Consider the following 23415-nt stretch of genomic DNA (forward strand, 5'->3'; position numbering starts at 1 on the left):
CCCCTGGGCTCCCCAGCCTGGGGTGTACCGTGCTCCTCCCTCTGCGAAGGGCCTTCTGAGGTGACCAGGCCTCCAGTCAGATGGGAGATCTGCAGCCTGGACGCTGACGGCTGGTCTGTTTTCTGAATCCAGTTGCTCTGCCCAGAGGGCCTTCACCCCAGCGTCATTTCCTGACCCGGAATCCTGCTTTGGGGTCGGCTAGGCCCCGCCAGGGCCCCAGCCCCTAAAATCACAAACAGATGGGCTCTTGGCTTGGTGTGACCTGGCCCTGACCCTGTGGAGGCCAAAGGGGCCTGTCAGGAGGGCCTGGGCTGCTTCACACACACACACACACACACACACATGCACACACGCACACACACGCACACACGCGTGCACTCGCTCACTCTGGGCCATGCACTGTTTCCCCACCTGTCACATCAACAGGAGGCAGGGCCCTGTCCTGCGCCCCTGGGAGTCCGGGAGGGGGTGTTGGGCCGACAGTGGCTCAGAGGCCCCTCATGGACGTCTGCTAGGAGGACGGCAGGGTCCCAACGGCGTGGCAGCGGTGGGCGGTGTGTGTGCACGCGTGTGTGGTAGCCATGCGAGCAGCTTCTCCAGCAGAGCAGGCCTTCCTGTTCCGGCTCGGCCAGATCTGCTGACCCGCAAGACTGAGGCTGGGTTCCAGGATCCAGCGCCCTGGGGACGGGGGCGGGAGTTGCTGTGCGGAATGATTTCGAGCTCAGGAAAGGGCTGAAAGGGATGGGGGAGAGAATGGGGAGCCCCGGGGGCATCTCCCCGGTGACCTGGAGAGTTGGGCAGCTGGGTTTGCACCTCCCTTCCTCTCCCCCCTTGGAGGGCAGCCACTTGGCCTGGCTCAGCCGCAGGTGATGGGGTGGGAGTCCGGTGTGTGCGCAGCTGGCGGGGGGGGGGGGGGGGGCACCGGCAAGGGGGCTTTCAGAGCTGTGGGGAGAGGGCAGGCTGGGTGATGGGGGGCAGGCAGGTTTTCTGCGGTGAAAGGAAATGGCCCATCTGAATTGCTTTCCCCCTGCCCTTTCCATGCCCATCTTCCCTCCCCGGCCCCCTTCTCTTTTCGCAGACAGCCAGCCCAAGTCATGCAGTCTTTCCGAGAAAGGTGCGGTTTCCATGGCAAACAACAGAACTACCAGCAGACCTCACAGGAGACACCGCGCCTGGAGGACTACAGGCAGCCGAGCCAGGCCGGGCTGAGCTGTGACCGGCAGAGGCTGCTAGCCAAGGACTATTACAGCTCACAGCCGTACCCGGGCTACGAGGCTGGAGCTGGCGCAGCTGCCAGCACTGCCCGCGGAGGCAAGGGCCTGCCCGCGCCCCAGGTCCTGCAAGGGAGGCCTGCGCTCTCCGGCTACGGCGTCCAGGACAGCAGCCCCTACCCGGGCCGCTATGCAGGCGAGGAGCGGCTGCAGGCCTGGGGGGGCCCCCAGCCGCCGGCCCCCCAGCCGCAGCCCCTGTCAGGGGGGGTGGGCAAATATGATGAGAACTTGATGAAAAAGACCGCGGTGCCCCCAGGCAGGCCGTACCCGGAGCAGGGCGCCCAGCTGCCCTTCCGGACTCACGCCCTGCACGCGCAGCCCCAGCCGCCGCAGCCCCAGCCGCCCCTGGCCTACCCCAAGCTCCAGAGGCAGAAACTGCAGAACGACATCGCCTCGCCGCTGCCCTTCGCCCCGGGCAGCCACTTCGCCCAGCAGTCGCCCTCCTTCCCCACCTCCTCCACCTACTCTCCCGCCGGCCAGGGCAGCGGGCAGGGGACCCACTCCTTTAAAAGCTGCACAGTGCCGCCTGCCCAGCCCCACGATCGGCCGCTGGCGGCCAGCACCAGCCTGGCCCCGGGGCAGGGAGCCCAGAACCCGCATGCCTATCCGCCTGGCCGCCTCAGCTACAACCAGCAGAAGCCGCCGCCGCAGCAAGCCCTTCAGAGCCGACACCACGCTCAGGAAACCCTCCATTACCAAAACCTTGCCAAGTACCAACACTATGGGCAGCAAGGCCCGGGCTACTGCCAGCCAGAGGCGGCCCTCAGGACCCCGGAGCAGTACTACCAGACCTTCAGTCCCAGCGCCAGCCACTCGCCCGCACGCTCCATGGGCCGCTCGCCCTCCTACAGCTCCACCCCGTCACCGCTGATGCCAAACCTGGAGAGCTTCCCCTACAGCCAGCAGCCGCTCAGCAGCGGGCCTTTTCCCGCAGGCGTCTCTGACCACAGCCACTTCATGCCCCTGCTCAACCCCTCCCCGACCGACGCCGCCAGCTCCGTGGACACACAGGCCAGCAACTGCAAGCCGCTGCAGAAGGACAAGCTCCCCGAGAGCCTGCTGTCGGACCTCAGCCTGCAGAGCCTCACGGCCCTGACCTCGCAGGTGGCCAGCATCTCCAGCACCGTCCAGCAGCTGCTGCTCTCCAGGGCCGCGCCGCACAGGAAGGCCGCCAAGAGCCTGGCGTCCCGGACGCCGGAGCAGCACCGGAGCCAGCACTGCAGCCCCGAAGGCAGCGGCTACTCGGCCGAGCAGGGGGGCACGCCGCAGTCCAGCCACGCCGAGCCGCCCGAGGCCGACTACCTGAGCGGCTCTGAGGACCCGCTGGAGCGCAGCTTCCTGTACTGCGGCCAGGCCCGCGGCAGCCCCGCCAGGGTCAGCAGCCACGCCAAGGCCAAGCCCGAGTCCGTGTCCACCTGCTCCGTGACCTCACCTGACGACATGTCCACCAAGTCGGACGACTCCTTCCACAGCCTGCACGGCAGCTTGCCGCTCGACAGCTTCTCCAAGTTCGTGGCGGGCGAGCAGGACTGCCCGCGGCTGCTGCTCAGCGCCCTGGCGCAGGAGGACCTGGCCTCCGAGATCCTGGGGCTGCAGGAGGCCATCGGCGAGAAGGCCGACAAGGCGTGGGCCCCGCTGCCCGGCCTCGCCAAGGACGCCAGCAAGCCCTTCTCGCTGGAGAGCCACGGCGCCTGCCTGGAATCCGTGGCCAAGAGCACGTGGCCACGGCCAGGGGAGCCCGAGGCCGCGCCCGAGGCCTTACAGCTGGACAAGGGTGGCAGCGCCAAGGACTTCAGCCCAGGGCTGTTTGAAGACCCTTCTGTGGGCGTCGTCACCCCGGACCCCAAGAAGACACCTGGCCCCCTCTCCTTCGGCCCCGGGCCCGGCCTCGGGGCTGCCACTACAGACCCCGCGGCAGCTTTTGACTGCTTCCCCGATACAGCCGCCACCGGCTCAGCGGACAGTGCCAACCCCTTCTCCTGGCCCGAGGAGAACCTGGGGGATGCTTGTCCTCGGTGGGGGCTGCACCCCAGCGAGCTCCCCAAGGCTCTGGAGCAGGGTGGGAAGGCCTCGGATGGCGTCGGCAAGGAGAATGCCCACGAGGCCTCAGCCTACCTGGGCTTCCGGGAGGAGGAGCCCGGGGAGAAGGCCACGGTGCCCCCGGACTCCAAGCAGGAGGAGGCGGGTGGGGTGAAGGAGGAGGCGGGCGGGCTGCTGCAGTGCCCTGAGGTAGGCAAAGCCGACGCGTGGCTGGAGGACGGCCGGCACTGCTGTGCCACCACAGACTTCGGGGACCTCCCGCTGCTGCCGGCCCCTGGCAGGAAGGAGGACCTGGAGGCTGAGGAGGAGTACTCGTCCTTGTGTGAGCTCCTGGGCAGCCCCGGGCAGAGGCCCAGCGTGCAGGACCCGCTGTCGCCGAAGGCTCCGCTGATGTGCACCAAGGAGGAGGTGGAGGAGGTGCTGGACCCCAAGGCCGGCTGGGGCTCCCCCTGCCACCTCTCCGGAGAGTCTGTCCTCTTGCTGGGTCCCACCGTGGGCGCCGAGTCGAAGGTGCAGAGCTGGTTTGAGTCCTCCTTGTCCCACATGAAGCCGGGGGAAGAGGGACCCAATGGGGCGTTGACTCGGGGGGATCCTGCCGCCCTGGCCCCCGAGGCCTCCTTGGTCCAGAAGCCAAACAAGCCGGCCGTCCCCGAGGCGCCCATTGCTAAGAGAGAGCCCGTGCCGCGGGGCAAAAGCTTGCGGAGCCGGCGGGTGCACCGGGGGCTCCCGGAGGCCGAGGACTCCCCGTGCAGGGCGCCGGTTCTGCCCAAAGACTTCCTGCTTCCAGAATCCTGCACGGGGCCCCCCCAGGGACAGATGGAAGGGGCAGGGGCCCCGGGCCGGGGGGCCTCCGAAGGGCTCCCCAGGATGTGCACCCGCTCCTTCACAGCCCTGAGTGAGCCCCGCACACCTGGACCCCCAGGACTGACCACCACCCCTGCCCCCCCAGACAAACTGGGGGGCAAGCAGCGAGCTGCCTTCAAGTCTGGCAAGCGGGTCGGGAAGCCCTCCCCCAAGGCGGCGTCCAGCCCCAGTAACCCGGCTGCCCTGCCCGTCGCCTCCGACAGCAGCCCCCTGGGCTCCAAGACCAAGGAGACGGACTCGCCCAGCACGCCCGGCAGAGACCAGCGCTCCATGATCCTGCGGTCCCGCAGCAAGACCCAGGAGGCCTTCTCCTGCAAGCGGCGGCCCTCGGAGAGCCGGGTCCCCAGCTGCCGTGCCACCAAGAGGCTCCTTGCCAGCAGCCACCTGCCTGCCACATTCAAGGTCTCTGGCAACTCCCAGAAGGAGGGCCGGGCCAGCCAGCGGGCGAGGGCCCCCAAGCCCAGTGCGGGCGGCAAGCTCTCTGACCGGCCCCTCCACGCACTCAAAAGGAAGTCGGCCTTCATGGCGCCAGTCCCCACCAAGAGGCGGAACCTGGCCTTACGGAGCAGCGGCGGCGATGCCGGTGGCGGCCGGGGGGACGTGAAGGAGGAACAGGCTGAGGGCTCCCCCACCCTCTTCAAGAGGATGTCTTCTCCCAAGAGAGCCAAGCCCGCCAAGGGCACTAGCGAGCTCAGCCCGACGCCCCCGCCTCCGGAGACCCCCGGCGCCTGTCCGAAGCTGGCCTCTCGGGTGGCCGGCCAGGGAGCCATGAAGACCAAGGTGCTACCGCCCCGCAAAGGCCGGGGCCTGAAGCTGGAGGCCATCGTGCAGAAGATCACCTCGCCCAGCCTGAAAAAGTTTGCCTGCCCAGTGCCAGGGGCCGCCCCTGGGAGCCCCCTGAGCCCGCCCCTCCCCGAGAAGGACCGTGGGCTCAAGGGTGCCAGGGGCAGCCCGGAGGGGGCGGAAGGACCCCTGAGTGTGGGCACCGGGCAGAAGCTCCTGGCAGCTTCAGGGAGCGACCCGTTTTGCAGAAATGCATCCAACAGATCCTTAAAAGGCAAACTCATCAATAGTAAGAAGCTGTCCTCGACCGGCTGTTTCAAAACCGAGGACTTCACGTCCCCAGAGGCCCTGCCCCTCAGGAGGACGGTCCTGGCGCCGAAGAAAAGAAGCCGGAAAGGCAGGGCTGGAGCCCTGGGGCTCCCCAAAGGCCCCGCGGAGAAGCAGCCCCATGCGGGCCCTGCTCTGCTCTTGACTCCCCGAGACAGGGCCAGCAGCATGCAGGGTGGCAGTGAGGACAGCCCTGGTGGAGGAAGCAAGAAGCCAAAGGTGGAGGAGCTGGGCCTGGCGCCCCAGCCCCCTGAGAGCAGGTCCTGCCAGCCCCAGATGAGGGCGCAGAAGCAGCCGGGCCACGCCAACTGCAGCAACTACTCCAAGCGGAAGCGCCTCACTCGGGGCCGCGCCAAGAATACCAGCTCCTCACCCTGTAAGGGGCGTGCCAAGCGGCGGCGGCAGCAGCAGCAGGCGCTGCCTCTGGATCCTGCAGAGCCTGAAATCCGCCTCAAGTACATTTCTGCCTGCAAGCGGCTGCGGGCAGACAGCCGCGCCCCGGCCTTCTCGCCTTTCGTGCGGGTGGAGAAGCGAGATGCATTCACCACTGTATGCACTGTTGTCAACTCCCCTGGGGAGGAGCCCAAGCCCCACGGGAAACCTTCCTCCTCTGCCTCCTCGTCCTCGTCCTCGTCCTCCCTGGACGCAGCTGGGACCTCCCTGGCCACGCTCCCGGGAGGCTCTGTCCTGCAGCCCCGGCCCTCTCTGCCTCTCTCCTCCACCATGCGTCTGGGGCCCGTGGTCTCCAAGGCCCTGAGTACCTCTTGCCTTGTTTGCTGCCTCTGCCAAAACCCGGCCAACTTCAAGGACCTCGGGGACCTCTGTGGGCCCTACTACCCCGAACACTGCCTCCCCAAAAAGAAGCCAAAACTCAAGGAGAAGGTGCGGCTGGAGGGCACCTGTGAGGAGGCCTCGCTGCCCCTCGAGAGAACACTCAAGGGCCTTGAGTGTGCAGCCGCCGCCGCTGCCAGCAAAGCCCCCAGGCCCGACGGCTCTGCTGACACGGCCAAGCAGGGTCCGCTGCGCACCAGCGCCCGGGGCCTGTCCCGGAGGCTGCAGAGCTGCTACTGCTGTGACGGGCGAGGGGACGGCGGTGAGGAGGTGGCCCCAGTGGCCGACAAGACCCGCAAGCATGAGTGCAGCAAGGAGGCCCCCGCGGAGCCTGGCGGGGACACCCAGGAGCACTGGGTGCACGAGGCCTGCGCTGTGTGGACGGGTGGGGTCTACCTGGTGGCCGGGAAGCTCTTTGGGCTGCAGGAGGCCATGAAGGTGGCCTTGGACATGGTAAGAGGCCAGCCCAGCCGGGGTGGGGGGGCTCGGGTCCCACAGGACAGGCAGTCAGGGAGCCCCTGCCTCTCCAGCACAACGATTGGGGCCGATCAGCACATGACCAAGTATTCGGAGGAGCTGGGGCAGTTGGAGCACCCATGAGGCCAAGCACTGCCCCGCCTTGCCCAGGCTTGCCACTGCGGCCCCTCGCTGCCCAGTGCCCACTGCACACTCACCTGGCATCTCCCAGCTCTGGGCCCGCTGGCCTCACATGCTCATGGAATCAGCCGAGATGCTGAGGCTCAGAGGATGGGGCGCCTCCCCGAATTGAATGTCAGGGTGCCCACAGAGCAGGCTCCCCTGGCACCAGCACCTCAGGCAGTGGGTGGGGACTTGGGGACAAGCCCCTCAGACAACATGAGACGGGGCGTGTCCCTCCGCGAGCCCCCAGGCAGGTCCAGGGACCTCATAAACGGTGCTCAGAGCCCCTTGGCTGACACCTTGGCTCCGGTCCCAGCACTGCCCTCGACGTCACCTGGCTCTCCCCAGCGCATCTCCAGGGTGGGAGGATGAAGTGAGTCAGTGGCGGTGAAGGGTGCACCAGCCACGCCCGGCCTGTCTGAGTGCCCTTGACATTCCTGGGCTAGAACTAGGGACAGCAGCGGGAGCCTTGTCCCCTCAGGGTGATGCCCGCATGGGGTGCCCAGGGCTGCTTGCACTCCCCTCCGAGGGCTGCAGAGGGCATGAGAGGCTTGGCAGCCGTCAGCAGAAGGCACCTGGGCCGGGGCCCGGGGCTCAGCATTCTCTCCCTCAGGCCGAGCTCCAGCCCAGCCCGGGCTCTCGCCCTCACCTCCTCGGCCCACCTCCAGTGGCCTGCCCCTCTCCGCCGGCTCACCTGCCCTTTGCCGCCCGCCTCGTGCCCACCCCTGGCTGTGGGCCAGCCACTGCCGCTGCCTCCTGTGCGTCGTCTCCCCGGCGTGGGGACGCAGGCGGCTGCGTGCCCAGGGGTCCTGCCACTGGCTTCCATCCTCACGGAGGACACTGGCCCCACAGGACACCCGCCGCTCCCTTCTCGGCTCTGGACAGCAGCCAGCCCTGGCACCCCCTCCCTCCTTACGCATTACTTCCTCCTCCTGCTGTCTGGGCTCCGGCTCCTCGCAGCCCAGAGTCCTGAAGTAGGTCCAGGCCTCCTGGTGCTGAAAAGAATACCCGCCTCAGGCCCCAGGCCTGCCCGCGCTCCGCCCTGCACCCCCCACCACACCTCCCTGCCCCCGGGAGCCGGGCCTGGGCTGGCTCGGGAGGGCGACTGGTTGACGCAGCGCCCTCTGGGAGACAGGCAGGGTCCAGGGCCCCCTGCAGCCCCCAGCCCAGGCCTCCTCCCAGCGGGGTGCCGGCGGGCCCCAGCTCTGCTGAGGGTGGCCTGCGACCCCGGGCGCGTCACTGCCTTCTGAGAGTCTCGGTGCCCAGCCAGCTGGCAGGCGGGTCAGCGCTCACCTTGCTTCTCTCTGGAGGAACAGAGCTGTGGGCCCCGGGGACACCCAACCTGCTGCTCTGAGCCCTGCCGCCTCCTGGGACCTGCTTGCGGTTTGCACAGTCCAGCCCTAGCTCAGAACTGCGGGCCGGCTCCTCTCCGAGGCCTGGCCGGGCGCTGAGGGTGCGGGTCTGCTGAGCCCGGCCGGGAGAGGAGGCGGCAGCATAGCTGGACCCCTGGGCCCTCCAGCCTGGGCTCCTGCCGCAGGGCCGCGCCCCTCTTGGCGGGTCAGAGGCCCGAGTACCTGTCCCTCCTTGCTCCGCAGCTAAAGCGTCTGCCCAGGCCTGCTGGGCGGCTGCCTGCCGAGGAGCCCCTGGCCTTACCCTTTGCCCGTCCCAGCACCCGAGGGCTCCTTGTGGGCTGGACATGAGCCTAGTCTGGGGCCTCCACTCCTGCTTCCTCTCCCCTTTTGGGGTAGGAACTGGCCTGGGGGACACCCTGAGCAGAAGGAAACCGCCTGGCAGAGGCCCGTGTGAAGCAGCCCAGCCTCCACCCTGCAGCCCCTGCTCCCACTTGGCACAGAGGGCACCTTCCCCACTGGGTCTTCCCCCGCCTCCCAGCTGCTGGGCTGGGTCCCCCTCACCCCACCCGACCATTACAGCCTTGCGAGTGGTCTTTATCAGCCCAACTATTCATGAGCTGTGTACCCTCAGGCCAGTTGCTTAGCCTCTCTGAGCTCATTGGTAACCGGGGTCATAATCTGTAGTTCTCTGTGTCAGCAGCTTAGCCTCCACCCTCTGCCTCTCTCCTGAGCGTCCCTCCCCCATCCCTGCAGCCTGTGGTCTAGACAAGTCTGCACGGTTTGGGACCTGACTTGTCCCTCCCCAGGCCCCAGATTTCGCTCCACTTCCAAGGGCCTCCTGGCCTGGTCGTCCTGTCCCGGCCACCTTTTCCCCGGCAGCGTGGGCATGGGCAGCCCCGCTCAGCAGACCGCCGTTTTGAGACCCACAGTGGGCCAGCCCCTCAGGATTGGCTGTCTCCTCCCTGGTCCCAGGAAGGGCAGGGCTCACCCTAGGGTGGCCTGACTCCCAGCCCAGTGCTTGTCGCTGCCAGCGAGGGAGGAGGGATGCGCACGCCTCACTTGCCTGAGGGCGTCGCTTTCGTGGCCGTGTGGTCCGGGTCACCGCGTCCTGCGCTGCTCTCGGAGTTGGTGGGAGAGGACACGTTCCACGTGCGGCAGCCCCGCCCGCTGGCGGCCACGGCCACACTGCGCCTGGCACAGGCGCTCTTGCCGGCTGCTGGGCACACGGCCCCTCATGTCATAGCCACGACTGCCCGGGAGGGAGGCACCGTCCGTCGGCCGCGCAGGCTGAGTGGGTGGCTCGGCGAGGCCGCGCAGTGCAGGGGTGTGGTGCCCGGCCAGGTGTTCACCCACAGTCATTCCTGCCCGTCCCGGAAAGGGTTCCCCACCGAGGCTGCAGCCAGGGCCGCCGCAGAGTCAACCCCGTGGGCATTGGCACCCCATTCTGAGCCTCCTTCCAGCTCATTGTCAGGGGCCATTTTGTGGGCAGGAGGCGGGAACCGTGCAGGGCCTGTCTGTCGGGCCCTGCCCAGCCCTCGGGGGCACTCACCATCTCCGCTTTCCTCACCAGACGTGTTCCAGCTGCCAAGAAGCCGGGGCCACCATCGGGTGCTGCCACAAAGGGTGCGTGCACACCTACCACTACCCGTGTGCCAGCGATGCAGGTGAGAGCCCTCGGGCGCCTGGGCACAGCCCCTGGCCCCGCCGCTCGGCTCCCCTCCGCTCCTGCCCGGTCCTCTCTCTCCCCGCCCCTCTCCGATCAGAGCCTGCGCTAGGCAGCACTCGGGCGTGGAGATGCCCTGCCACAGCGCGGAGTGCTCAGAGGTGCAAAGCACAAGATGGGGAGCTGTTTGAAAAGCCGCAGGGCCAAGGGGTGGGGAGGGTGTCAGATCTCAGGGCTTTGAGGCTGAATAGAAGCTCACTGGGCGGAGGAAAAGGGAAGGACATACGTCAATGACAAAAACCGCGTGGGGTGGGAATGGGGTTCAAAACCGTGTTCACGGAGCAGCTGGAGAGGCTCTGCCCGGGGCTCAGAGGCCTTGGTTCATCTGCGGAAGGACCCTGCTCGTGTGCCGTGTCAGTCGTGGGGGAGGCAGGATTTAAGGAGCCTGGTGGCGGGGCCCCTGGCATCTCTGCACTCGGTTTCCCATCTATAAACTGGAGTTCGCGTACCCTTCTTTCCCGAGCTGCTCGGAGCTGGACAAGGAGCCCTGCCCAGCAAGTGCAGCCTCACTCCTGTTTTGGAGCCAGCCCCCATGACCCCTGACCCAATGCCCTGCTCCCCAAGGCCTTCCTTCTCTGGCCTGGAAGGGGTGACATTATCATGACCCCACCCTGGAGCACTGCCCCTCCCCCTGGATGCCTGCTGCTCCGGCTCTGCCCTGGGGATCCCCCCCGCCCCCCGCCCCCTGCCCCCGCGGGAGCACACACAGGGGGCTGAGGGGTGAGCCCCTGGGGGGAGGGGCTGGAGCGGGGACGGGGCCTCGCTGGCTCTAACCTTCCACTCAGCACGGAGCCGGATTTTAGCGTGGGCTCTGCCGCTTCCCCAGCCCGTGCCCTCATTCACAGTCAGAGCGGCCGCACGGCGCATCCCACTGAACGGGGAGCCCACGCTGTGCCAGGCCGTCAGCCCTCACCTCTTCACAGACACGCTCCCTCGGCCGTGGCCACAGAGCGCGGCACAGACAGACCTGGCGTGGCTCCCTGGGTCTCCCATCTCGTACTCTTTCTCCCCCCAGCACTGCCCAGCCCCTCGCGGCTCCCATTTGAGAGGGACAGACAGGAAACCACGATCCTTGTGCAAAATTACGGAGACTAGACAAGGAGAGAGTGTATGCTGTGGGAGGTCCATTCTTTCTGAGCTGGGGGGGGGGGGGGGCGGAATCCAGGAGGACTTTCAAGAGGAGGCAACCTGTGAGCCTTGCTTGGAAAGGAGGTGGGCCCAGGTGAGTGTGGGATGCGTGTGCCAGGCTGTGAAGCCTTCAAAGGAGCTCAGCAAAGGAGGGCTCTCTGCAGCCCGAAGCCGCGACAGGAAGGGGCTGAGGCTGGAAAGGGCAGGGTAGAGAGCTGACGGGCACCCGGGCACCCGGGCAGGGGAGGAGGTTTGCCGGGTCCAGTAGAACCTGCGTCCCAGAGACTCGGCACAGAGCCCACACCTGGGTGTAGGTGAGGGAGAGGCGACGGGGCCCGCTGGCCACCCTCCCGGGGCAGGCAGGGCTGAGGCGGGTGCCATAGTGCATTAGGCACTGCTGCCAACTTCATTGCTCAGACACCAGCCCTCCTTCTTTCTCAGGAGGGCACGGGCCACTGGCAGGCTGTGCTGAGTTCGCAGGGGCCACGGTCCACGCTGGGCCAGCTCAGGCAGGACGCCCTCGGGCCCTGCCAGCCGCTCCTCCCAATCATGTGGCCTCTGTCCTCCTGTGGTCTCTGCCTGGGACCCGTCGCTGCAGCCTGTAGCCGGAGCAGGCCGCGTGCAGAGCCTCCCGGCACAGCCGGGTACAGGCAGGGGGTACGCGGGGCTCTCCAGGTATCCGGGTCAGGCTCAGACCACAGGGCACCAGGGCTGCCCGCTCACTGCCCTGCCCCATTGGATCTCCTTAAGGAGCACCACTCGGGGCTAAGCCGCGACCCCAAGGACGGGCAGGGACAGGACCCCACGGCTGCCTTTCCACACTCGGGCCAGGCCACCGTGCCAGCGAGGTTGCAGGCTCCCCTGGCGCAGCCACCGCGAGGGCCCAGGGACGGGGCTTGGGCCCTGGAGGGCTCTGGGCAAGCTGGCTGTGGAAGGGCAACCCCTTCCCTTGGCTTCTGGCGACTCAAGCTCTGGGCTGCAGGGCCTCTAGGCGGTCTGTGTGTGGGCGGCGGGGGTGGTGGGGGGGCGGGAAGTGCGTTTTGTGTGCTGTGGGGGAGCCTGGGGTTTTAGCCTGAAGCCCTTTGGAAAGTGTGAATTCAGCCCCAGCACCGGTCTGGCTTGCCTGAGCTCAGGAGACACGGGACCCACTTCCAGTTGCTGGCCCTGCCGTGCAGAAACTCGTGGCCGTTTTCAGAACGTGGAGCCCCCCAGCTTCTGGGGGGGGGGGGCGGGTGGAAAAAGAAGAGGCAGCCTCGGAGAGGCCTGGAGCTTTCCAGGCTGCAGACCTGCCCCACCTCCCCCTCCGCCTACGAGCCACCACGCCATCCTGGTGCCACTGCCCAGAGCCACCACCGCTGGCCAGGCCAGCAGGAGGACTCCCTGTGGCCACTTGGGCTGGCTGTGGGTTTAGGGTTTATTCTGAACAGTGTCAGGTGGGGCATGGGAGGGAGGGGCGTGAGCCCAGGACTAGGCTGACTAGGGTGTGGGTGGGTGGGGAGGGGTCCAGGGAAAAGCCAGGGTCTCCCTAGGTGGCAGCAGGTGCGGAGTGGGGACAACAGCATTGCCCTGGCTGAGAGCATCAAGGACTGGCCATGCTCAGCCGCCTCTCGGCTCCCAGGGTGGGCAGTGCCCTGGCACTCAGGTGCCTGCGGGCATGTGCTCAGCCCCACGCCAGGCCTGCCTCCCCTCCGGGCCCCGCGGGAGCAAGTTTACACCCACACCTGGCGGGAGCCTGCACACGCCCCTCGTTACCCCATGTGGACACAGTGGGAGCCCTAGTGCCCTATTACCGACATGGAGACCAAGGCTCAGAGGAGGAGCTGATGCTCGAATCCAGACCCCTGGCTGCACCGCCCAGTCCCTTAACATTCGTTCAGTGAGCGTCGCTGGGCACCAGAGCCTCTTCTAGGGGCGCAGCGCCCCTCCCCCCAGAGGGCGCGGGGAGAGCCGGGGTGGGGCCTGCTACATCTAGGGAGTCGGGAAGGCCTCCGGAACCAGCGGTGGCAGGTGAGAGGACAGGAAGGCCAGCAGGGCAGAGGCGGGCGGAGGCCCAGCCGCGAGATTGCCTGTGGAGGAGTTCAAATGGGTCTGGCTCTCTCCCTCTTTGCAAAGAACCCCTGTAGCCTGCGGCCTGCCCTAACCACACCCACTTCTCTTGGCCACAGGTTGCGCGTTCACCGAAGATAACTTTTCTTTGAAATGCCCCAAGCATAAGGTAGGTGACCACAGGCCTCCGGAGGCTCTGGGCTGGAGAGGGGCCTCCCTTCCCTCATGCCCTTCCATGCTCTTTGGACCGATGGAGGGAGTGCTTGCCCCACCCCCAGATGCCAGCCCCACCGGCCCACGGCGGCCCCAGCCCTGGGCCTGGGCAGGTCGGCACTTGCTGCCCATAAAGATGCTTTACTCCCTCGTGGGTCCTGAGGGAGGGCCCCCGGGCGGGAGACCAGGGAGGACAGGCAGGGGCACGGGACTGTGGACAGGGCAGGGCGAGGGCTGGGGGGAAGGAAGAGCCTGGCAGGGGGCCAGCTGCCTCCAGGCGAGACCCCAGCCCCGCCCTCAGGGAGCCTCTGGGGCCGCGGGTCTAGGGGTGCGGGCAGCGCACAGGCCGGGCGCCAGTAACGGGCGGGCGTGTGCTCTTCTCCTGCAGAGGCTTCCGTTGTAACCGCCGAGGCTGGGGAAGCGGCGACCTGCCCGCGCAGGAGGGGCCTCTGAGCAGCCGGCCGAGACGTCTCAGGGCCACCCTGACCTGAGGGCCTTGGATCTGGCTGCCCAGGGCCGAACCACCAGGTCCCGGGTTGGGAAGAAAGCAGGTTCTGGAGCTGCCTGCTCCCGGCGGACGACAGCGTTCCTGCCCACACCCAGGCCAGGCTTGGGAAGGGGCCCAGGTCCCCGCAGGGGTGGGCGCCGCGCCGCCCACTGGGAGCTCCGTCACAGCGGTGCTCCCCGCACAGCTGCGCCCAGGAGCTGGGCCGAGGGGCCTGGAGGTGACAGAGGGTGGCTCCTAGGAGTGGGGGGTGGGGTGGGGCTGCAGGGGGTGGGCCAGAGGCTTTGGAACAAAGCACCCAGGACGTGCCCGAGTGCCCTTCCTACCCAGCATTTGCCAAAACCTGCTTGTAGTTTGAGCAGAGCCAGGAGAGCCGGGGGCCATGCCCAAGGGATGCAGGTTCCCGGGGGCAAGCTGGACTGGGGGCACCCCTTTTGCTTCGGTTCTTCCCTTTTCCAGTCCTCCACCCACCCCTGATCCCCCTGGGGCCCGGAGGAGTCTCCTCAGAGCCCAGCTCCAGCGGACCGTGGTGTCCCTCTGACGACCCTTCTCCGGGACCGCAGCACCCACCCGCCCACAGCAGAGCAGCCTGGATCTGTGTGCAAACCTGTGTACCCTCCCTCGATGTTGCATAGAATGTACATATGTGGGGAACATGCTCGCTTCTCCGTGTGTCGCTGCCGTCGTCGCGCACGCCTCAGCACAGGCCCCGGGGGGCACAGCGAGGGCGCCTGTCCCGAGCGGCCCCCCAGCCCAGGCCAGTCCCTGGGCCCCCTGCCCTCAGCTCTGTCCGTGCTTCAATAGGCCTGAGGCAGCCCCAGACCGGGGCACCTAGCAACTTCCTGTACATAGACTGTAAAATGGTAAACGTGTGTATTATATCTGGCCTCGTTATATAGTGTATATATATGTATACATATACATATATATAATATATATGAAGACTGTAAATGTTAAGACTAGTGTTCTTATTAGTATATTGCTTCACACTGAAGATTGTGTGTATCGAGCTGTTTCTAAAAGATGTTTATTTTCCTTAAGAGTAAAAAACAGTCATTGCATTCAGAAAAAAGTCAATAAAGATACGATTGTTTTGGAAGTCTGCAGCCCGTGGGTTCGGAGCAGATGGGCCGGGCCGGGCCGGGCGGGCTGGAGGAGCAGGTGGGCGTGGGGCAGAAGGGGCAGCTCAGGGCGCCAGCGGAGTCGGGCTTCCGGATGTTTCTCAGGACCAGAACGCAAGGCCCTGCCACTGAATTAACATCGCCCGCAGCCCAGGGCAGAGGGTGCAGGCCCCGCAGGTGCCTGGATGACGGGGGAAAGGTGGGTGCTCCCCAGACATTCAGGGGGACTGGATTGTAGACTGTCAGCAGATCCTCAAGGACACTGAGCTGTCGTCCATGCCACCTGGGAGTGGGTGGGGTAGAGGCCCAAACGCGTGGCTCAGAGGTCAGTGGGGTCCAGGCCTATGTCGGGGGAAGACCCCGGACCCCTCTGGTCGGCACCGCGGAAGCACACACCCTCCCCAAAGAAACAAAACCCAGATTATAAATAATTTCATTTTTTATTCTGTACAAAACTTCTCAACCTATGAAAATAAAGTTTATAAATGGCAAAGTAACACTTGAGCCTCAGAGGCCAGGAAAGCCATCGGCCCCTCAGCTAAGGGAGATGCACCCTCTTCCCTCCACCGGGTGCCTGCGGAGCAGCGGCAACAGACCCGACGGGCTCCTGCAATTCCCCGACCGGCCACCAGAGGCCAGCACCATCCTGGCCTCGGTGCCTCGGGTTGGCGAGTGGGCAGGGGGTGTCGGGGTCCCGCTCCCTCGGGCCTCCCAGGTCAAGAGGCAAAAGCCCCCAAGGATCTCCCCTTCGTCCCCATCTCCTGCCGATGCAGTGCGGCCCCTGGGTGCATCGTCGGCACTGGGGCCTCTGGCGCTGCCGTTGGCCTGCGAGGCTCCAGCCGCGACACAGCCCAAGGGCAACCAGGCCCTTCACACGGGGCGTGGGCGGGTCTAGCTGGAGGTGACGGTGGTCCCGCCGCCCAGGCGCATGAGCATCTGCTGGCAGTCGTGCAGCAGCCGGCGGTCCCCGAGCTTCTCGAGCATGCGCTCCGCCTCGGCCAGCATGCCCACGCGCTGCCCGGGCACCGCCAGCAGGCAGGGCGGCAGGCAGCAGGAGGCCAGCAGCAGGGCCTCGGCGTGCTCCCGCCGGGGGCGCAGCTCCACCTCCGCGGCGCCTGCACAAGACACACCGCAGAGCCGATCAGGGCGTCGCCCTGCCCGCCCCCATCCCAGGCCTCTGGGAGCCTCAGACCCTCTGGGCAGCGCGCAGAACAGACTGGGAGGCACATGGGCAGTCACGCATCCCACAGTCGCTCATTGCAATTCTCACACACACCCTGTCCAGGCTGCTCCACGCCTGGGCGAGAGGATGAGGCTGGCCCAGCGCCCCCACCCCGCCCCCTAAAGGCCCCGCCCCCTAAAGGCCCCGCCCCCTAAAGGCCCCGCCCCCTAAAGGCCCCGCCCCCTAAAGGTCCCCACCCCCTAAAGGCCTAAAGACCCCGCCCCTAAAGGCCCCGCCCCCTAAATGTCCCCACCCCCTAAAGGCCTAAAGACCCCGCCCCTAAAGGTTCCCACCCCCTAAAGGTCCCCACCCCCTAAAGGCCTAAAGACCTCGCCCCCTAAAGGCCCCGCCCCCTAAGGCCCCCCCCTAAAGGCTGCCCCTCTCACCGCCTTTGCCGCAAGCACCTGCCCTCTTCCTCAGACTGCGGTCCAGGAGCTGCTGCGTCCGCGTGGGGCTGGCCCCCGCCATCAGCCGGGCCGTGGCCTCATGCAGGAACACCTGGGCAGGAGGGGCCGGGTGAATCAGGGTTCAGGCCAGGCCCCCTCTCCCACCAGCTGCTTCCTGTGCCGCGTGTGAGGGGCGCCCGGGCACTCACCCTCCGCATGGCGGGCTGGAAGCTCTGTGCCAGGCGCCTCAGGCCGCTCAGGTCCCGCTGGAAGCCACGCAGCTCGAGGGCTGAGGCCTGGGCTCCGCTGCCCTGGCCCTGCGAGGCCTGGGCTGGTGCCGACGGCTGCTGCCTCAGCCACAGGCTGGTGCGCGCCCCAAGGAGCAGGTCACACAGGAGCAACTGCATGCCCTGGGGGTGGCGGGCAGGGCAGGGTCACGGGGGCTCCAGCCCTGGGGGGGAGGGGGGCCTGCGGTGCCAGGGGCCGGCTCCGGGCTGCACTGCCGAGGCACTGCACCCACCTCACACATGCAATGCAACAGCAATGCACCTCGGGGCCGCCCGCTCTCCAGGCCCCACGCCCACCGCCTGCCAACTGCGCACCCAGCCCTCCTCAGCGGGCGGGAACCGGAGGCTAAACACGGGTAACCACTGTCCCCTGGACCCAAGCCTTGGCCAGGCAGCAAAGCCCGCTGGGCCCCCAGTCCTGCTCCTTTGGGCGACCCCGTCTTCTGCAAGGAGTGGAAAGGCCGCCACCCGCAGACCTGCAGGGCCCTGGCCCCGCCCCTCACCTTGTCAATGGAGCTGCCGGCTGTGGTGGTGGCCAGGCTGTCCTGCAGGTACCCACTGGCCTTCTCACAGAGGGCCAGGCTGGCCGGGCCAGCCTCGGCCTTCCTGCGGCCCAGCAGGGCCCGGGCAGCCTTGAAGGAGAGCAGAGCTGCCCTGGGCAAGGGTCTCCTGTGGGGGCCAGGGCGGAGGAGGGGGGTCAGAGCAGGCGCAGGCCCTCCGAGCCCCCCACCCTGGTTCCAGCTTCATGGCAAAGGCCGTGGGGATCCCCACCGCACAGAACAGGGCAGGGGCTGGCCCGCACTCACTCGGACTCCTGCAGGGCGCGGGGCAGGCGCTCCACCAGCGGGTACAGCCGCGCCGCAGCCTCCTCGTCCCGCCGCCGCCAGTGCGCCACCACAGCCGTCAGCGAGGCCCACCACGTGGCCACCGGGTCTGTGCCTGAGGGAGCAGGGGTGCAGATGGGAGCGTCCCTGAAACGGCCGCCCTGCACCGGAGGCCGCCCTGCCGTGGAGCAGGGGCGGGGTGGGCGGTCAGGGGCGGGGTGGGCGGTCAGGGGCAGGGCCAGGGCTCACCGGCGGCGGCGGCCATGCTGGAGCCCGCGGAGAAGCTGCACGCCGGGGCCCCGGCCGCATCAGAGCAGCTGTGCAGCAGCTGGAGGTACCCCAGGGCATCGGAGAACTCCCTGCGGTGGGAGACTGGAGTTCGGGCAGGCGGCCAGGCCCCGGGCGTCCGGGGGGCACTGGCCCTTCACCCCTCCCCCACAGCACAGCCTGCTGTCCTGGCTCTGAGTGGCACTGTCACCTCCTGCCCGTCTGGGGGGAAACACGCCCGTTTCCGGTGAGGAGCTGAGACCCACCTGAGGCCACCATGGTGAGCGGACAGCCACCTGCTCTGGCCACCTCCACAAGCCCCAGACTCAGCCATTCCCAGACCGCACAGCGGGGGGCTCCTGCCTCCTGGGGGCGTGAGGACGGGACACTCACCTGTCCCCATCGGCTGATGCAGGGCTGGGGCTGGGCTGGGCCACGCAGTTCAGTGCTCGCTCCAAGAGGTGTTCTCGGAACAGCTGGGTCACCTGGGCCAAGGGGTCCACTGCGGGGAGGAGCGGGTGAGGGGGAACTGCCTCGTCTCCACATCCCCCTCCTGGGCACACGGGGCTTGGCTCCGGGACGGGAAGTGGGTGGATAAATACCCTGCCCCTGGCCTTTGACAGCGTAACCTACCTGGGCTGGTGGAGCCGGCTCCCTGAGCTCCCTCACCTGCTCCGCCCTCCCGCTTGACCGGCAGGGGCGGGCACAGGTCACCGCCCACATTCGCCACCTGCCCCGCACCCCACTCGTTTCCTTCTGAAGAGGCCTGAGAGACCAGCCCCAAAGCAACAACAGACAGCCAGGAGCGGGCGGGGTGGCCAGGGACACCCGGGATGCAGGGACAGGGACGCGGCAGGAGTGAGGCTAGGAAATGGGAGTGGAGAACAAAGGCTGAGGAGGGCACCTGGGTTCCCAGACGAGCTGTACAGGCTCTCCCTCGGGGGGCTGCCCACGGCCCAGTCCCCATCCACGAAGAAACGGTGGCCCACAGGGTGGCAGAGCCACTGCAGGGCAATGGGCACTGCGCCACTCTGCGCCAGGCAGGCCTGGCGGGCACTGCTCAGGAAGAGGCGCTGTGGGGAAGGAGGTGGGCTGTCACTGCCCCGGCAGTGCCCGCGGGCCTCATCCTGTGCAGCCCCCGGGAGCCGGTCAGAGCTGCCAGCCCCCCCTCCCCCCGCACCCAGCCCCACCCACTCACTGTCAGAAAGTGCAGGGCCCGCGGGAGGTGGGTCTTCACAGTCAGTGCAGCGGCCGCGTAGATCTCAGCCAGCGTGGCCGCAGACACGGCGTCCCCCGCACATTCCGCCAGGTTCAGCGCGCTCAGCGCCAGGTTGGCAGCAGTGAGGCGCCCGCCCGCGTACTTCCCTGGGAGGCGGACAGGGCGTGAGGCGGGGGCGGCACAAAGGCGGCAGGAGCCCCCGCCCGGCTCCGTGCCCGCGTACCCGTGGCGAGCAGCTGGTGCAGCCGGTGGTAGGCCAGGGCCGCGTCCCGGGCACTGGCGCGGGCATCCGCCTGCAGAGCGCAGTCCCGCTGCAGGCCCCCAGCCCGGCCCGCCAGCCAACGGCCCAGCCAGAGCCGCTGCAGCAGGTGGCGGAGGAGGTTCCAGAGCAGGCTGCAGGCCAGGTCCAGGGGGCAGGTGGGCAGGGGCCGGCCCAGCGCCCGGAGGGCCAGCTGCAGCTGCTGGGAGGCCTGGGCGCAGTCCCCCTGGGAATAAGGTTCCTGGTGAAGCCAGGTCAGAGCGCCCTGAGCACATCCCTCCAGCTCTGAAGGTCCCCCCAGCTGGGGTCCCCGCAGCGCTGAGCTGGGCCCGCGGGTCAGGGGGAGACTGAGCAGCCGACAAGAGCGGAGAGGACAGGCTGGTTTCCTGGCCCGCCCGGAGGGCAGGGAGGAGCGGGTGATGCCAGGGCCCACCCCGTTCCGGGCTGCCCTTACCCTGGCCAGGTCCAGGTCCGCCTGCTTGCGGTGCCTCCAGAAGTGCACGGCAGGGCCCGAGTGGGGCCGCGTGACTGGCTCTCCATAGACAAAGAGAAGCGCCAAGGAGCCCAGCGCCAGCAGCCCGTTAGTCAGCCAGACCAGTGGGGGCAGCAGCCGCGGCGCCCAGCCAGGGCCCTCTGCGGGCAGACAGAGGCTGGGGGCAAAGCTCACAAGGCATGCAGAGCCCAAGCCCACAGGCCTGGAGTCTGCATCCCCAGGAACTCCCCCCGCCCCCACCCAGCGAAGACACCCATGCCAGCCTGTCCTACCTCTGTCCTCAGTGCCCAGCACACTGCGTCCAGAGCCCTGGTGGGTGCTGGTGGCATCCAAGGGGCCAGGGAGAGCCCAGCTGCCCAGCAGGGAGGCCAAAGGGTTGCAGGAGAGACAGAGGAAGAGGAGCGCACACAGGGCCAGGCGGGAGCGGTCCAGCAGGCCCCGGCTGTGGGCGGGCGGCGGCGGCTCCGGCTTCGCCTGGGGGGCGGGCAGGGTGAGGACCGCAGAGGGTCTGGGGAGCGTGGCTGGGGCAGGAGGGACAGCGCTCTTCCCACCCTCACTAGGGGACCCACGTGCCCGGGCCTCAGGCTTTCTCTCTATAAAATGGGAGGTGGGACATGTTGGGCTTCTGACCCAGTCCTGGGGTCAGAGGGTATCGCTGGGAGCCAGGCAGGGGCCACCCCGCAGGCCCCACCTGGCTGTCCTCGAAGACGGGGCTGTCGGGCTCCGAGTCGCTGCCGCCGCCGCCGCCCTTGCTGCCGAGGGACAGCGGGCTGCTCCGGGAGGGCGAGCCTGCGTCCGACGGCGGTGGGCTCAGCGTGTCCACCTCAGGCTTTATGCCCTCCATGGGCACGTCGGCGTCTCCTCCACCGCCACAGGCTGACACCAGGTCCCTCAGAGGTTCTACAGGCAGGAGAGGAGTGGGGTGGGGGTTAAGGTAGAGACTCCGCCCCACCCACATCAACTTAGGGCCCTGGGGGAGGGAACTGGGAGCTGGCCTAGCTTCTGAGGGCTAATTTAGGGGAAAAGAGAAGCTAAGGGCCTAGGGTCCTTGTAGGGTCAGAGCTTAAGGCGAGACGGGGTGGGGCAGGGCCAGAGCGAGGGGCCCTGGGAGGCCAGGACTCACTGCTTTTATGCGCAGCAGCGCGCAGACTCAAGTTTTCCTGCTTGAGTTTCTGGTTGCTCTGCTGTAGAAAGCGAATGTAGTCAATGGCCTTGCGCAGGACAGCAGATTTATTCAGCTGCAGGAGACAGCACAGTGGCCAGTCAGGCCTGGCAGGTGGGCACCTGAGCAGGGGGTGGGGCTGCTGGTGGGACAGCTGCCCCAGGGCCTTTGCACTGGCTGTTCCTGCTACATGGAATGCTCCTCCCCTGGTGCACCCAACCTCACAGGTGGGGCATGAGGGTTAGTACGTAAAATGCCACAACAGTGCCTCACTAACCGCTGGTAGCAGCATTACTGCCACCTTCATGGCTCACTTCCTCACCCCCAAGTCCCTGCCTTACACCTGACACTTGGTGAGGCTTTTCCTGACCTGATTCTCGTTGGCACCTCCCAGTCCTCTCCCTGCGTAACGTGAGCCATTGGGGCCGTCCACCCGTCACTCATCTCTCATGTATTGTCACCCCAACTAGGACGTCAGCTCTGAGACAGGAGGGCTTGTGTCTGTTCTCTTTATCCCTGGTGCTTAGAATAGCCCCGGGGCACAGGGAGTCCCCCAACGTTTAGCCGAATAAATAAAGTGGCCAGACCAGCAGACTGATGCGCCCCCACATCAGGCCCAGGCCTCCTCCTCCCCCAGCAGCCTCCCTCCCGAGTGCCCTCTGCCTGTGCTGGCACCTTCGCCTCAGCGCCCACCACCAGGTCCTTGAGCTCGATGATCTTGTCATTGATGGAGGAGCGGTAGCGCTTCTCAATCGCATTGTGGGCTGTTCGCTTCTCGCCGCGGCTCTGGGCCGCACCCAGGGCCTTCCCACTGGCCACCAGCCGACTGATGGGCAGCTTGTCAGTGTCCACGACCAGCGGCACTGTCGCCAGGATGGCCCCGCCACTCACCAGGGTCTGCGGAGCCAGGCAGGGGTAGCCAGGCGGGGTTACCAGGCGGGCCTGCATGTGTAGACCCACTACCCTTCTGCCCTGCCCATGCCACCCACCTGCAAGGGCCCGGTCTGCACAGCCGCGCCAGCGGCCAGGGAGCCAACACCTGCCGCCTTCGCAGGGGCTCCCAGGTCTGCCTTCACGGCCGTCAGGAGCAGCGAGTCGGCCTTGATGAAGTGGGGCTGCAGCAGGACCTGCGACAGGGAGGCCTCCGCTCTCAACTGTGCCTGGACCAGAAGCTGCCACCCCCACGCCTGGCCAAACCCCTTACCGGGACCTGCTGGATCTGTGAGGTCACAGTGGCTGTTCCAGGGGCCACTGTGGTGGGGGCTGTGGCTGTCAACAGTGGCTGGGGGGCTGCGCTCTGAACCTGGGCGTGCACGGAGACTGGCGGGCCACCTGGCGAGCCAGGCCGAGGCTGTGGGGTGCTCCCTGGAGGGGTCCCTGCAGAAATAAAGGCTGGGCTGGAACCAGCTGCTCTCACCCACGCTCAGCCCTGCCTCGGGCCGGTCACTGTGTAACCTGGACGAGTCATTACTCTGGTCTGTTTCCTCCCGGCGCCCCTGCTGGGCTCTGAGTGGAGGTGCCTGCCCGCCAGCCAGGTGAGTCTGGAAGGCGGCTTGAAGTGACGTCCAGCAGAGTGAGAGGCAAAGCTTATTAACCCCACAGAACCCAGTGCTGAGAGCACCCATGTCTCCCCCTGCGAATTCCTCTACCGACACCCACACTGCAGCGATCCCCCCCCCCCCAGCTCCCCTCCCTCCTCACGCCCTCACCTGTGGAAAAGCCTCCGGCAGCGGGGCTGGGATAGCCCGGCACGGGGCTGGGGCTCGAGTTGAGCTGCAGCGGGGCTGAGGCCGGAAAGCTCTGGGGCGGGAGGGCCCCTGGCAGGGGTTGTGGGGTGGGGGGCTGCAGGATGGTCAGTGGCACTGGCTCCTCCTTGATCCCAGGCCCGGGGGAGAAGGCAGGCCCAGGTGGGTACATCTTCAATGCGGACGCAGGCTGGGGAGGGGACAACAGTGGGGGGATGGCCTTGGGCCCCCCCAGAAAGCCTTCCAGTGGGGAGCTCATAGTGGCACGCGGTGGAGAGGAGCCGTTCGGGGAGCGGGCTTCCGGACGCGCGGGGTCTGCGCCCGCCGCTCCGCCCCCAGCGTAGGGCGGGTCGAACAGGCCTGGAAAGTCGGCATCTTGGTTGCTGAGGAGCTGGAGCATGTCTGGGGAGGAGACGAGACATGAGGACAGGAGCGGGGCTGGCGCGGGAAGAACGTCACACATGTGCACGCCCCATCCACACGGCTGCCATGTGAAGGCACCCATGACAGGAGCCATAGTGGTGCCTCCCCTTATCAGAAAGTCGCTGCACCATGGGCAACGCATGCCCAGGGCCCCGAGGCCCCTTAACTCAGCCCACACCTCGGCTGAGACAGAACGGGGACCTGGGCACGAGGCTGCAGACTGCAGCGCGGCCCTCACCACCCCTCCTCCACCCGACAGACAGCTCGGAGCAGAGGCAGCTGCCG

At 67.3% G+C, this 23415-nt stretch overlaps 2 protein-coding genes across 5 annotated transcripts; one reads left to right on the plus strand and one right to left on the minus strand.

Moving 5' to 3' along the window:
* Positions 1–1094: 1094 nt before the first annotated feature.
* Positions 1095–13967, plus strand: RAI1 (retinoic acid induced 1; the record flags this gene model as incomplete). The annotated part of the gene is made up of 4 exons (XM_081109523.1): positions 1095–6569; positions 9678–9771; positions 13124–13173; positions 13606–13967. 4 exons carry the CDS (start codon positions 1095–1097, stop codon positions 13618–13620), a joined length of 5634 nt encoding a protein of 1877 aa, XP_080965649.1. The 3' UTR covers positions 13621–13967.
* Positions 13968–15264: 1297 nt separating this feature from the next.
* SREBF1 (sterol regulatory element binding transcription factor 1) lies at positions 15265–23107 on the minus strand (the record flags this gene model as incomplete). 4 transcript variants are annotated; one of them, XM_081109524.1, is made up of 18 exons in its annotated part: positions 15265–15958; positions 16452–16563; positions 16661–16861; positions 17242–17407; positions 17545–17677; positions 17812–17921; positions 18223–18331; positions 18734–18902; positions 19028–19194; positions 19272–19533; positions 19762–19940; positions 20073–20274; positions 20492–20700; positions 20924–21038; positions 21638–21859; positions 21952–22089; positions 22167–22339; positions 22672–23107. In XM_081109524.1, the coding sequence occupies 18 exons, from the start codon at positions 23105–23107 to the stop codon at positions 15735–15737; spliced, it is 3327 nt and encodes a 1108-aa protein (XP_080965650.1). In that variant the 3' UTR covers positions 15265–15734. The 4 variants fall into 4 exon arrangements, with proteins under 4 accessions (XP_080965650.1, XP_080965652.1, XP_080965651.1 ...); XM_081109526.1 differs by lacking the exon at positions 21638–21859 and having other exon boundaries at positions 20924–20984; XM_081109525.1 differs by lacking the exon at positions 21638–21859.
* Positions 23108–23415: the final 308 nt, after the last annotated feature.

Source organism: Myotis nattereri (genome assembly GCF_964212035.1).
Source record: "Myotis nattereri genome assembly, chromosome: 16".
NCBI classification, from domain to species: domain Eukaryota; kingdom Metazoa; phylum Chordata; class Mammalia; order Chiroptera; family Vespertilionidae; genus Myotis; species Myotis nattereri.